The sequence below is a fragment of the Haliotis rubra genome, unplaced genomic scaffold (genome assembly GCF_003918875.1).
Source record: "Haliotis rubra isolate DU_JTF1 unplaced genomic scaffold, ASM391887v1 Scf494, whole genome shotgun sequence".
In the NCBI taxonomy this organism is placed as follows: Eukaryota; Metazoa; Mollusca; class Gastropoda; order Lepetellida; family Haliotidae; genus Haliotis; species Haliotis rubra.
This window is the reverse complement of record NW_025767184.1, coordinates 800,627-816,973: the sequence shown is the minus strand read 5'-3', so window position 1 is coordinate 816,973 and position 16,347 is coordinate 800,627. Positions and strand designations below refer to the sequence as shown.

The following is a 16,347-nucleotide window of genomic DNA, read 5'->3' as shown; positions in this document are numbered from 1 at the left end:
TTTCAAAACTGTACAAATATAAATCTTGGGTGGAAGGCTTGACTGAAGATGATGATGAAGACATTACATGCGAGAGTGAAGGTTCTGGACAGGTCAATGAGGAGGGGCAATAAGACAATTCACAACAGATGTAAAGTAGACATTTGGGAGAGCTCCTATCCTAATGTCTACTCATTTGAAACGGAGCTAATAAATAATGAAATCTGTATATCTCTCTTGCTTGTTTGTGGCAGAATGTCTACAGATTTGTGCTACAATGTATACACACCAATAATTAAGGTGAGTGAGTTGTTATTGTCCAGTTTATGTGTTTGCAATTCTGTTCAACCAGGGGTGGTGGTGGTGGTAATTGATACTGCGGTAACAGGCGCTCGCTTTGAGATTTGAGATAGCAGATTTTCTCTACAGGCGACAGGAAAGGTTAGAGGGTGTGGAAAATATAAACATTTTGTAAAAAGACATGTAGCTAGTGATAACATCAACTCATTGTCAGAATTGGTTTTATAGTTAAAATTGAAATTGGCGTCACTAAAGTTTTTTCCAGTGATTTCAATGTTTGTTATTCGTTGATTGGTTCAATTGGTATCATATGATTTTATGATTTGATGACGTCACACGGGAATGAATAGCGTCATGTGTGCAACAATCACACTATACGTCGATTGGTGCAAAACGATCATGTGATATCGTAATGGAAGCATCGCATAAGTACTATGCGGATTCCCACGGTCAGCTCAGTACAAGGTCATTGACCCCCGTGAAAAGAGGTCAGCCAGGTGTTCAATTAGCTCACGAAAAATCTTTTTATAACCCCACCCCCTTCTACAACAGCCGTCGACGAAAACAGTAAGTACAATTTCACTATATCGGGTATAAGTTGCATCACAAAACAGTTTGAGCATTCAGTTGTAGTTGCTAACAGGGCGGTGGGGTAGCCTACTGGTTAAAGCATTAGCTCGTCACGCCGAAGATCCGGGTTCGATTCACCACATGGGTACAATGTGTGAAGCCCATTTCTGGAGCCCCCTGCCCTGATATTTCTGGAATATTGCTAAAAGCGGCGTAACGAGCAACTCACTCACTCTAGTTTGAAACCCATTTATTTATACAGATAACATTAACTGACTCGTAATACACCATTGTCTGCAGTCTATGGGACATTTCAAGATATCAGAATTCAAGTGATTGTTTATAACACAGGCAGTGACATTTGAATACAGACTTTGAATGATTTGAGACAACTTACCCCTGACACCAATACGATTCAAAAGAGTGAATTGTTTTGGGCGTTTTGCTATATCACAATGTCTTCATACACACGTTTTTGAATAACAGAATTCAATATGAATATTATTACCTGTGGTGGAATGATAACTTACGCTATATTGGGATTACACTTTTAAAAATAAAGTACAGATTCTAGAACGTGTTTTTTGTTGAGTCCAATTTGGGATTCGAACACTGTTGTTGTTATTAGTTTCTGTTCTCCTATCAGCATGGGTATACATTTTCCATCTGACACCTTGGTCTTCGTTCCTTACTTCAGCGTGTATCTAAAGTTTATGTCACAATCACCCATGTTTTCCTTGTATAGTCTGTCAAAAGCCTCGTTCTGGGCCACGGTGAAGTAATTTTTCCAGTCGCCAACTTCACCTGAAACACGGAAAATACGTAAAAAACGGTGAGTAGTATAAACAATGGGGGTACGGGACCAGCCTATATAAGGCAAGAAATCAATAAGAATCTATTCCTAACTCATATTAATTTATAAATCCATAACACAACTACTTTTCACCTCCCCTGTAAAAGTAGCCACAGTCTTACTCGAAAGACTATGTGGTACGGGACCGTATACCCATAACACAAATACTTTTTATCTCCCCTGTAAAATGTATTCCATAGTCTTACTCGAAAGAGTAAGACTATGACTACTTTAAAGGAGATAAAAAGTAACCATAGTCTTACTCGAAAGAGAGTAAGACTATGGAGTATGGGGTCATCCTATATAAGGCAAGCAATCAATAAGTATCTATTCCATAACATAACTACTTTTCACCTCACCTGTAAAAAAGTAGCTATAGTCTTACTCAAAAGAGGAAGACTATGTGGTACGGGGCATGGAATCAATAAGTATCCTATTAATTTGTAAACCTATAACTTTTTATCTCCCGAGGAAGACTGTGTTTATGTCTATTTCTAACCATGAGAGTGTCACATTTCATGAAGCAAAGGGCATCAAGTCCCTCGATGTATGAAAGGTTTATGTTACGGGTTAGATTACACAATCCTATATCTATTACATCATCTTATGTTTAACATGAAGTATGTTGGTCTATTTAGAGAATTGTTTCAGATATAGTATCAACAAACTTTGTTTGTTACTTTATAATATGTGGACAGTACACGAATTGAAAAAGCAAGCACGTGACCGTGGACTTCGAGGTTATTCTCGTATGAGGAAACATAAATTACTAGATTTATTAGATTTAAAGTATCAACAAACACTACTGTGAAAGAACTAACAAAGAAAGCTCGTGAACGTGGAATGCGAGGTTATTCTCGTATGAGGAAATCTGAGCTCATTGAATAACTGAAAGAACAAAAACCTATAGAATTACAATTCACGCCTACTGAGCATGCTGTAGGTAAATATTTGAGAGGTTGGAAGATGGAAGTTCAAAGAAACATAGACGTTGAAGATATAAAACCATTGGTATTTGACAACGTAAACGAAGAACTGAAAGATTTAAGAGGTATTAAATTTCAACTCATGTTAAACATGACACTAGAGAAACAACAGTCGAATGAAACAACTGAATACACCAATGTTTACTTCAGAGGTAATCAAGAAGTTACAACGCAACCAGACACTATCAACTCTTCTATAGACAGATCATTAGAAAAAATGCGAGAAACACTAGAACGTTACACTAATATAGGTTCTGGTTGGGTTGTTGACAAGATTAACATGGTCTACCTGGATATAGCAAACTATACCGTTGAAAGGTGGATCGTACTTACCCCTGTCTGAGTATTTCAAGAAAAAACAAGCTATGGTTAACGTTAAAAACCGAAACAACAATTGTATGAGGATAGCGATAAGATCCGCTAAATTTCCAGTTGAAAAACATTCCGATAGACTTTCCAGTTATCCAGAAGATGACGGGCTCAATTGGGAAGGTATAGACGAACCCACCCCTATCTCTCAGATCCAAAAAATAGAACAACAGAATCAAGACTTAGTCATAAACACGAAGGTAAAAACGTAATAGTACACAGGATAAGTCCTTTATTGTATAAGGATTGTCGCAAAATGATCAATATATTTATGATCCAACAAGGTGAAAAATATCACTACACATGGATAAAGAATTTAAGCCGACTGTTGTACAATCAATCGAAACACAGGGAAAAGATTTGCACAGGGTTGATTGCCTAGGTGTAGCGGAGACAGCCGTACGAATAGATATGCCGAGAGAAAAAAACAACATCTTGAAATTTATCAACCACAAAAATCAAATGCCAGTACCATATATTATCTACGCCGACTTCGAAGCTATCATTAATCCAATAGATACAGTAGCTCAATCCACTAATCAAAGTTTCACACAAAAAGTACAAGAGCACGAAGCGTGTGGGTTCGGGTATGTGGTCGTTCGTTGTGATGGTCAAACTAACCTTCCCGTTATTTATAGAGGACCAGACGCGGCTGAAGAATTTCTAAAGTGTTTACAACACGAAGAGAAAAAGATTATTAAAAAACTATACAACAAAACACCAATGCGTATGACCCAAGCAGACCGGGAAGCCCACAACAAAAGCACACATTGTCATGTGTGCTGTAAACCTCTGAATGGTGATTCAGTTAGGGATCACTGTCACATTACTGGTAAATACAGAGGTGCGTCTCACAATGAATGTAACTTGAAGCTAAGAATAAATCATAAACTTATTCATATACCAGTGGTGTTTCACAATCTTCGCGGGTATGATTCACACTTGATTATGCAAGCTATTTCAAAGGTAAAAGGCAACATATCCTTTGTCCCAAACAATATGGAAAGATATATATCCTTTTCGCTAAATGGGTTGAGATTCATAGATAGTGTTCAGTTTCTGTTGTCGTCTCTAGACAGCTTGGTCAAGGCTAATAACCCGAACGACTTAGCTGTGACTAAGTGACAGTGGAAAATACTTGACTGACTGTCGAACCTGAACCCTGCAGAATCGAAGAATACATCCTTTTCTGATCGACCTCCACCCCGCTATGCGATGAAAGCGTGACAGTGCTGCTTTGTGTACATGCGACTAACTTAGGATTCCTTGGAACATTTTTCTCATCATTTTTGACTGGATTGTGGCCAAGCTTTCCAAAGTGTACGAACATAGCAGTGACAGCATTGCAGGGAAGTTGGCAGAGAGCGGAATTCTCGTGGTTCAATTTTGTTACATTTTGAACAATGCAACCGGACATGATGGAGTATGAGTGGCATAATGTTTTTGTTTCGCCTGACCGTTATCTTGCAAATTTCCCATTCTAAACAGAAACAAATATACCATTTACCAGGTAGGTAAGTATTTACGAACGTTTTGCCGCACAAATAGGGATAGATAGGGATGTATTTTTACAAGGTTTTCTGATTTATATGTTAGATATTGTTTGTTTATGTTTGGAGCTGTGTATTGTAATTGAGTTTGAATACTTTTATAATAGAAGATAATAATTATGATAGTGAGGTGCCCTAATAATTGTGGAGGAGAAATCGTATAATTGTATTTTTCAAGTTTTAATTAATGTTTCATCAGCATTTCCATCACGTCTGTTGTGTTGATATCAGTCATGTTGGTGGCCAAGCTGAAGTAGTGCGGCAGTGTTGTATATGTGCGCAGTGTGAAGCGCCATGAATCAGACGCATTTTCAATCAAAATTGATACCGTCTGATTTTATTGATTGACCAATCAAATTCGAGGATTTCACGTAGCCATGGTAGAATGGTCAATGTTCCTGCCTTGAAATGCCTGGCGTATTTTTGATAATGTCGTAAAATCATTCTCAGTCGCTCCCATTACTAATGGCGTATGTTTTTCCCAACACGAGTGTGATCATACAGTACATTGTCATCGTCATATCATTATCATCATTATCATCATCGTCGTCGTCATCGTCGTCATCATCATCATCGTTGTCAACCTCCTCCTCCTCATTATTTTAGCCATCACCATTATTTACGTCATCGTCATCATCAGCAGCAGCATCACCACTACCATCAGCAGCAGCAGCATCTTCGTCATCGTCAACCTCCTTCTTCTCACCTATCAGTATTGAGTACACGTGGATTATCTCCTGGTGTCTATTTGCTCACTGTCATTACCGTTCAGCATGAAGGAGTAAGAATATACTCTGTTATGTTCAGTTCCTTAAAATACTGAAGTTGACAGCCATAAATGTTTCGATGAATACACAATGGGCATTTAGAATGTGGTCAAATGTAACATATGCTATATTTGGGATTACACTTTCTAAGTATAAAGAACAGATTGTTCGCGGTGGAAACCACGGTGGCTGAGCTGGTATGTGTGCTGGCGATTAGGCTCCTGACTCTGTGGCTGTGGGTTCAAATACCGGATGGGACTCAACCTAACAAAAGTACAAGAATCTGTACTTTTCTGAGAAATTTGTAATCCCAAATAGAATGTTACATAAATATATCCCCTGGCGAGAGTACCCACCTTTTCTGTACATAACAGGTGAACCGTCAGGTGCTGTGACTAAGCTTCCTTTCTTTTCCTTCATTTTGTTGAAACTCGTCAACTCTTTTACTTTAAGGTAGAATTCCTCTGATTTCTCAGCATTCAGAAACTTCGCTAACTTTCTAATACCAGCAAGTGGATCCTGAAACAGATGAAATAATGGCCTACATTATCCCTATGGTAGAAAGATAAGGTCAAAATACCGGTATGTCGAAGTTTTTAGAGTATTTTTAGAGTTTTAATAAATGTTTTATCAGCATTTCCATCACGCCTGTTGTGTTGATATTAGTCATGTTGGTGGCCAAGCTGAAGTAGTGCGGCAGTGTTCAGCTTGACCTGAGCTACTCTACATATGCATGACCCGGGAGGTCAAATGGCACAAACGGCATATCGGGTTATCTTCATTGAATAGGGGAGCAGAAGCAAGCATACATAGATTCGTTACAGAACCTGTCCCGAAAAACAACACTTCTGGAAAAACAACAACAATCATGTCATACAGTCATATGCTATCTAGATGGGTTTGCCAACTTTACAACTTACAGACGTCAGTTACTTTCACAATCCGATTCACTCTCGCTATCACTCTTTACACCCAGTTCAATTATCAATATTTCTGCCCCAGTAGTCGCTTTCCAAATTTTCAACATGGGCACAGCAATCACTACACTCGTTTACACCAATCATCTGAGAAAGGTGCACCCCTTCACAATAATAGACTCAACCAATTGTGACACGGTCACGTAATTCATTAGTATTCACTTGATCAGGTCAAGCTGAACAAGCTGTACGTGCGCAGTGAAGCACCGTGAAATAAGACGCACTTGATACCGTCTGATTTTATTGATAGACCAATCAAATTCGAGCATTTCACGTAGCCATGGTAGAATTCGAGTTACCTGAGGCTTGACATAACCGCAAAATGATGACTACGGAATAGGTTCGGACCAAAAATATACTTCGAGAGAACCGTAAATTCGACACATCAGGATTCGACACCCGGATATGACTGATTCGAATCATTGCCGTCAAGCTCCTATCGACTTCCCATCCAAGGGTACACTGTTTGTCATCTGAGGCCACATGGAGGCGAAAGTGCCCGACATGCATCAATGCACAAGGTGGACACACTCGTCGACGAAACTTGCCTTGCCTCTTGCCTTGTGGCTCTTTTGCATATGCCAGGAGCGCTATTCTTATGGACTGATGATCGTTACCTAACCTTGATACATTTGTCTTTCCATGTAAGAACGTTTCATTCGCAGTAGTTAAAGTTTAACACTGATTTTGCCTGTTCTTGTGTGTTACAATAACTTTTGCCTTTGAATATACTATATTAATTATGAATTGTATTGATAAAGGGCAAATGGCATTCAGCTAACATGACATGCGAGAATTTTCGACAGTGATAGCGTCCGACACAGCGCCAGTCTACGAATCAAGGGCAGCTATATTAGACGCCTCATTTGTGTACAGAAAACAGAATCTTCTCGAATATCTAGTTTCTTAAAACCCATTTGATGATTTAGATTTAATGCATTAACCATTACTATCACATAGTCACATGGACATTGCACAGTGCAGTTACAGATGTAACAACTGCCGTACAGTACATTGTTACCTCTTTCAGATCTTCATACACCAGGGTCAAGGTCGGCACGTCGGGATGGGTTTCGCCAATGGCAGCCCAGTCCTTTAAATATGTACAAAACGATCCGTAGTCAACTGAAATGTGGAGACTTTGTTATCAGTGGTGTTTGCAACAAATCATCGGTTCTATTTTATTTTGACCTTCGTTTTGGCGTGTATTACAGTTAAGACCCCTCACCAGGCATATATACACAACAACGTTATTAACGCAGTATTGATTGCCAATCATTAAATCGTATCCCACGGATGTTATTATACGTGATATTAACGACTAGAATCCAGCATAGAAACTTGCTCCACATCCATGCTCGACATCACTAAAAGAAACAACAATTGTCATGGGAAATATTAAATTTGCATTAATATATACGTAGAGCTGCGAAAGCATTCTCCTCCCTAATATACTCTATCCTTGTTGACACTGATAGTTTATGAAAGGAATCCATTCCCTGATTGTAACGAGACTCACTTTGGGTGGCACGGTACCGCATTAGACATACAAATACACTCATTTGGATATAATACTATCACACTGGAGTTGTATTCTGAATATTCTGGATGTCTACTCTGGTCATTATTTCCAAAACCATGCTATACTCGTCGTAAGAGGCGACTAACGGGATCGGGTGGTCAGGCTCGCTGACTGGGTTGGCACATGCCATCGTATTCCGATTGCGTAGATCGATGCTCATATTGTTGGTCACTGGATTGTCTGGTCCAGACTTGATTATTTACAGACCACCGCCATATAGCTAAAATATTGCTGAATATTGCGGCGTAAAACTAAACTCAATCACACACAACAGCTCTTACCTTTTCCATCCATCAGTAAAGATAAGTGGTTTTCCCATTTCCCATGATAATCATAAATTATAGTCAGTTTCTTGTGGTGGTGGAAGAACGACACTGCCATGTCCTTGGGGTTTCGGAGGATGTAGATTATTTTGCACTTCTTCTCAAACACACCACGTGGCAGCTGTTCAACAAGACAGTGCGTGTTTAGGATCCGCGGGGATGGCAGTTTCTCCAAGACATCGTTTCCAACAAACTCTATCATGAATTTCTCCTTATTGATAACAGTTGCGGTATCCTCCGACAGAAGAAGACGGGCCATTTCCCACACCCAGTGCGTGCCTGAAAAATAAGGAAAACAGAGAGATCAATTTAAAGACACTATATCACACCACACGTCTCCAAAATATATAATGCATTTCTCTCAATATAATGTGTGAAGCCCATTTCTGGTGTCCGACGGAACATTATTTCAACCCCATAGAGTTATGTCCCTTGGAACGTTCTTTAAGAATATCCAACGCACAACTTGTGATTGAAACGGTTTAACCAGTTCGGCAAACACCGACAACATCGTGTGCGACAGTTTCCGATGTACGGAGCAATTTTTACATTCCATATATGGCAACTGTTCTCTGTTTGGAAGCTGTTTCGCTTATTGATTTCAGGCAAGTCATAATGGATAATAAGTCTTTTATTGCATCAATAGGAAGTGAGTGCCTATGCCCCAATATATATAATATAGGCCAAACTATAAACCGAAACTGTGTGACATTGTACCTTTAAGATTTCGAAGCGAGGTGGGTAAACCAGGACCTCGTTCCACAAAGGGATCGTAGCGCTACGACTGTCGTAAGTCTATGTTAAAGTATGGGGGTTACGATCACCTAAGGGTTACGATCACTTTGAGGAACCCGGGCTTCAAGCGCTCGAGCTCATCAGTCCGAAGGCCTGGTTTCGATCCCCCATATTTGTACAATGTTCCTGCCATGAAATGCCTGGCGTATTTTTGATAACGTCATAAAATCATACTCAATCGCTACTATTACTAATGGCGTATATTTTTCCCAACACGAGTGTCACCATATAGAACATCGCCAGTAACTTCTTTGAGTGGCATTTGTTAGAAGTTGGAGAGTCAGATAAGGACAAACTTTATGGATTAACAACTTCTTTATTCAGGTGGTGCAACGTTTTGATACAGATTCTTGTATCGTTGTCAAGCAGGTATGAGTAAGTAAGAAGAAAACAGGGTTATATATTGTTTTGTTAATTCTATACTGCATATATAATACAGTGTTTATATACCCTGTATTATATATGCAGTATATAATTAACGAAAACAACAAGAACGATAACTGAGAAGACAGAGTGCCTGATGCCCTTTGTATTGAACTGAACCATCTGAACTATATCTTCACTTCCCTCAATGATTACTCTACCCACTTGGTCTCTAAAACCATAAACCCTCAAGAACTCCAAACCAAAACCCAAACCTGCTCCATCACCCAATCACAATCCCCATACACCTACCAAGTCCTGTCAGCCTTTAGATGTCCCACATCTTCAAGAACCTACACAGACGTCACCGTTTCCACCGACAAGACTATAAGGACACGTCAATGGCAGCGGCACCAACGGGTCGAGGTCCAATCCAAGAGGATGTATTTACCAGATCCCCTGTGTCAACCACCAATACATTGACGAAACCATCAGAGCCCTTAACTACAGACCAGACCTCCGTAAATCGTCTGTCATTTCCGAACACATCAACAAGAACCCAGACGACGCCAACATGTCATCATCACCATCTCCGTCATCGTCATCGTCGTCGTCATCAGCATCGTCGTCATTATCACCATGCTTTTCGTCGTAGTCATCATCATCACCTACCAGTACTGAGTACACCTGGATCAACTCCTGGCTCCTATTTGCTCACTGCCATTACCATTCAACGCCAGTTATCTGCTTCCTAGCTGTCATTCACAGCATGAAGGAGAAAGAATATACTCTGCTATGTTCAGTTCCTCAAATAACAGAAGTTGAGAGTCATAAATGTCTTGATGAATACACAATTGCATTTAGAAAGTGGTCAAATGTAACATATGCTTTATTTGGGATTACACTTTCTCAGTAAAGTTCAGAATCTGTGGAAACCGCGGTGGCAGAGCGGGTTAGGTGTGTTGACTCTGTGTAGGCGCCTGACTCTGAGTAAAGTAGAAGAATCTGTACTGTAGTGAGAAATTGTAATCTTAAATATAACATATGGTACATATATGTTTCCCTATATTATATTGATTTAGTAGAGGTAGTGGTAATGGAAACAATACTATAGTTTGATACTTTATAATCCTGGACATTTCTACAAAATGTATACAACATGACACCATGAAGCAAACGCATGTTTCTGTCATCTAACATCTCATCAAGATAAACGGTTGCTTGAAGATCAAACTTTCACCCTAGAGAGGCCGTGGGGTATCCTAATGGTTAAAGTGTCCGCTCGTCACGCTGAAGACCCGGGTTCGATTCCCCACACGAGTACAACGTGTGAAGCCCATTTCTGTTCTCCCTGGCCGTCATATTGCTGGAATATTGCTAAAGGCGGCGTAAAACCATACTCACTTACTCACTACACCCTGGATATCCTGCCTTGGCCTATTTGGAGAATTGTTGCTGCTCGGGGAATACATTTATCTCTTACTTTCTTGTTGTTACCAATGCTGTTTAAACCTGTCCACCTAGCACTGGACAACCACTGGAGTTTGTACTTCCATTGCGCACTACCATTGTAATTAATATATGATAATTTGAATTGATTTGCAAACCAAGTTAATTTCGTAGTGCATTTTTCAGTTACATAACAGTTCTTAGTCGTTTGTTGGTTACATACCTAATCATGTTGCATGTATAATTCTGGGTTACTTGGCGTTCACCACACTTAGGATAGGCGCTCACTACATTTACAATAAGCCCTCACCACTTTTGCGATAGGCACTCACCACATTTAACATATGCACTCACAACATGCAAGATAAGCACTCACCACATATAAGATAGGCACTCACCACATATAAGATAGACACTTACAACATATTCGATAGGCCCTCACCACATATCAGATAAACACTCACCACACATAAGATATGCACTCACCACATATAAGATAGGCACTCACCACATATAAGATAGGCACTTACAACATATTCGATAGGCCTTCACCACATATAAGATAGACACTCACCACATATAAGATATGCACTCACCACATATAAGATATGCACTCACCACATATAAGATATGCACTCACCACACATAAGATATGCACTCACCACACATAAGATATGCACTCACCACATATAAGATATGCACTCACCACACATAAGATAGGCACTCACCACATATAAGATATGCACTCACCACATATAAGATATGCACTCACCACACATAAGATAGGCACTCACCACATATAAGAAATGCACTCACCACATATAAGATATGCACTCACCACATATAAGATATGCACTCACTACACATAAGATATGCACTCACCACATATAAGATAGGCACTCAGAACATATAAGATAGGCACACACCACATATAAGATATGCACTCACCACATATAAGATATGCACTCACCACATATAAGATAGACACTCACCACATATAAGATAGGCACTCACCACACATAAGACATGCACTCACCACATATAAGATAGCACTCACCACATATAAGATATGCACTCACCACATATAAGATAGGCACTCACCACATATAAGATATGCACTCACCACACATAAGATATGCACTCACCACACATAAGATATGCACTCACCACACATAAGATAGGCACTCACCACATATAAGATATGCACTCACCACATATAAGATATGCACTCACCACATATAAGATAGGCACTCACCACATATAAGATATGCACTCACCACATATAAGATAGACACTCACCACATATAAGATATGCACTCACCACACATAAGATAGGCACTCACCACATATAAGATATGCACTCACCACATATAAGATATGCACTCACCACATATAAGATAGAACCACATATAAGATAGGCACTCACCACATATAAGACATGCACTCACCACATATAAGATATGCACTCACCACATATAAGATAGACACTCACCACATATAAGATAGGCACTCACCACACATAAGACATGCACTCACCACATATAAGATATGCACTCACCACATATAAGATAGGCACTCACCACATATAAGATATGCACTCACCACATATAAGATATGCACTCACCACATATAAGATAGACACTCACCACATATAAGATAGGCACTCACCACACATAAGACATGCACTCACCACATATAAGATATGCACTCACCACATATAAGATAGACACTCACCAGATATAAGATAGGCACTCACCACAAATAAGACATGCACTCACCACATATAAGATATGCACTCACCACATATAAGATAGACACTCACCACATATAAGATAGGCACTCACCACATATAAGATAGGCACTCACCACATACAACGTATGAAGCCCATTTCTGGTCTCCCTGGCCGTCATATTGCTGGAATATTGCTAAAGGCGGCATAAAACCATACTCACTTACTCACTACACCCTGGATATCCTGCCTTGGCCTATTTGGAGAATTGTTGCTGCTCGGGGAATACATTTATCTCTTACTTTCTTGTTGTTACCAATGCTGTTTAAGCCTGTGCACCTAGCATTGGACAACCACTGGAGTTTGTACTTCCATTGCGCACTACCATTGCAATTAATATATGATAATTTGATTTGATTTGCAAACCAAGTTAATTTCGTAGTGCATTTTTCAGTTACATAACAGTTCTTAGTCGTTTGTTGGTTACATACCTAATCATGTTGCATGTATAATTCTGGGTCACTTGGCATTCACCACACTTAGGATAGGCGCTCACTACATTTACAATAAGCCCTCACCACTTTTGCGATAGGCACTCACCACATTTAACATATGCACTCACAACATGCAAGATAAGCACTCACCACATATAAGATATGCACTCACCACATATAAGATATGCACTCACCACATATAAGATATGCACTCACCACATATACGATATGCACTCACCACATATAAGATAGGCACTCACCACATATAAGATAGGCACTCACCACATATAAGATAGACACTCACCACATATAAGATATGCACTCACCACATATAAGATATGCACTCACCATATATAGGATAGACACTCACCACACATAAGATAGGCACTCACCACATATAAGATAGGCACTCACCACATATAAGATATGAACTCACCACATATAAGATAGGCACTCACCACATATAAGATAGACACTCACCACATATAAGATATGCACTCACCACATATAAGATATGCACTCACCACATATAAGATAGACACTCACCACACATAAGATATGCACTCACCACATATAAGATAGGCACTCACCACATATAAGATAGGCACTCACCACATATAAGATATGCACTCACAACATATAAGATAGGCACTCACCACATATAAGATTGGCACTCACCACACATAAGATATGCGCTCACCACATATAAGATAGGCCCTCACCACGTTTGCGATAGGCACTCACCACATATACGATAGGCACTCACAACGTTTGCGATAGGTAATCACCACATATTCGATAGACACTCACCGCATATAAGATGCGTACTCACCACATATAAGATAGGCACTCACCACATATTCGATAGGCACTCACCACTTTTGCGATAGGCACCCAACACATATAAGACAGGCACTCACCACATATCAGACAGGCACTCACCACATATTCGATAGGCACTCACCACAAAAATGATAGGCACTTACAACATATAAGATTAGGCACTCACCACATATAAGATAGGCCCTCACCACATAAAAGATAGGCACTTAGGCACTCACCTCATATAAGATTAGGCACTCACCACATATAAGATTAGGCACTCACCACATATAAGATTAGCACTCACCACAAGATTGGATAACCACATATTCGATAAGCACTCACCACATAAACGATATACACTCACCACATATCAGATAGGCCCTGACCACTTTCGCAACCGGCACTCGCCACATATTCGATAGACACTCACAACATCAAAGATATGCACTCATCACATATAAGATAGGCACTCACCACATATCAGATAGGAACTCACTACATGTATGATAGGCACTCACCACATATAAGATAGGAACTCACCACATATAAGATAGGCACTCACCACATGGAGGACAGGCACTCACCACATATTCGATAGGCACTCACCACATATAAGATAGGCATTCACCATATATTTAATAGGCAATCACCACATATTCGATAGGCACTCACCATATAAACGATAGGTATTCACCACATATAAGATAGACTCTCACCACATATAAGATAGGCACTCACCAAATATTCGATAGGTACTCACCAAATATAATGTAGGCACACATACATATAAGATGGGCACTAACTATATATCATAGGCACTCACCACACATAAGATAGGCACTCACCACATATTCGATAGGCACTCACCATGTATAAGATAGGCACTCACCACATATTCGATAGGCACTCACAACATGTAAGATAGACACTCACCACATATTCGATAGGCACTCACCACATATAAGATAGGCACACACCACATATAAGATAGGCCCTCACCACATATAAGATATGCACTCACCACATATTTGACAGGAACTCACCACATATAAGATATTTACTCACCACATATAAGACAGGAACTCACCACATATAAGATATGCACTCACCACATATAAGATATGCACTCACCACATATAAGATAGACACTCACCACACATAAGATAGGCACTCACCACATATAAGATATGCACTCACCACATATAAGATAGGCACTCACCACATATAAGATATGCACTCACCACATATACTATAGGCACTCACAACGTTTGCGATAGGTAATCACCACATATTCGATAGACACTCACCGCATATAAGATGCGTACTCACCACATATAATATAGGCACTCACCACATATTCGATAGGCACTCACCACAAAAAAAAGATAGGCACTCCAACACATATAAGACAGGCACTCACCACATATCAGATAGGCACTCACCACATATTCGATAGGCACTTACCACATAAAAGATAGGCACTTACCACATATCAGATAGGCGCTAACCACATATAAGATAGGCACTCACCACATATTCGATAGGCACTCACCACATAAAAGATAGGCACTTACAACATATAAGATTAGACACTCACCACACATAAGATATGCGCTTACCACATAAAGGATAGGCACTCACCACATATAAGATAGGCACTCATCACATATAAGATTGGCACTCACCACATATTCGATAGGCACTCACCACGTTTGCGATAGGCACTCACCACATATACGATAGGCACTCACAACGTTTGCGATAGGTAATCACCACATATTCGATAGACACTCACCGCATATAAGATGCGTACTCACCACATATAAGATAGGCACTCACCACATATTCGATAGGCACTTACCATTTTTGCGATAGGCACCCAACACATATAAGACAGGCACTCACCACATATCAGACAGGCACTCACCACATATTCGATAGGCACTCACCACAAAAAAGATAGGCGCTAACCACATATAAGATAGGCACTCACCACATATTCGATAGGCCCTCACCTCATAAAAGATAGGCACTTACAACATATAAGATTAGGCACTCACCACATATAAGATTAGGCACCTACCACATATAAGATTGGCACTCACCACATATTCGATAAGCACTCACCACATAAACGATATACACTCACCACATATCAGATAGGCCCTGACCACTTTCGCAACCGGCACTCGCCACATATTCGATAGACACTCACAACATCAAAGATATGCACTCATCACATATAAGATAGGCACTCACCACATATCAGATAGGAACTCACTACATGTATGATAGGCACTCACCACATATAAGATAGGAACTCACCACATATAAGATAGGCACTCACCACATGGAGGACAGGCACTCACCACATATTCGATAGGCACTCACCACATATAAGATAGGCATTCACCATATATTTAATAGGCACTCAC

General features: G+C 39.9%; 1 protein-coding gene across 1 annotated transcript; it reads right to left on the bottom strand.

The window, feature by feature from the left end:
• Positions 1-784: 784 nt before the first annotated feature.
• LOC124291518 (sulfotransferase 1B1-like) lies at positions 785-14,325 on the bottom strand. The gene is made up of 4 exons (XM_046728519.1): positions 14,277-14,325; positions 9,927-10,082; positions 8,215-8,535; positions 785-1,653 (listed from the first exon to the last, which is right to left on the bottom strand). The coding sequence occupies exons 1-4, from the start codon at positions 14,323-14,325 to the stop codon at positions 1,538-1,540; spliced, it is 642 nt and encodes a 213-aa protein (XP_046584475.1). The 3' UTR covers positions 785-1,537.
• Positions 14,326-16,347: the final 2,022 nt, after the last annotated feature.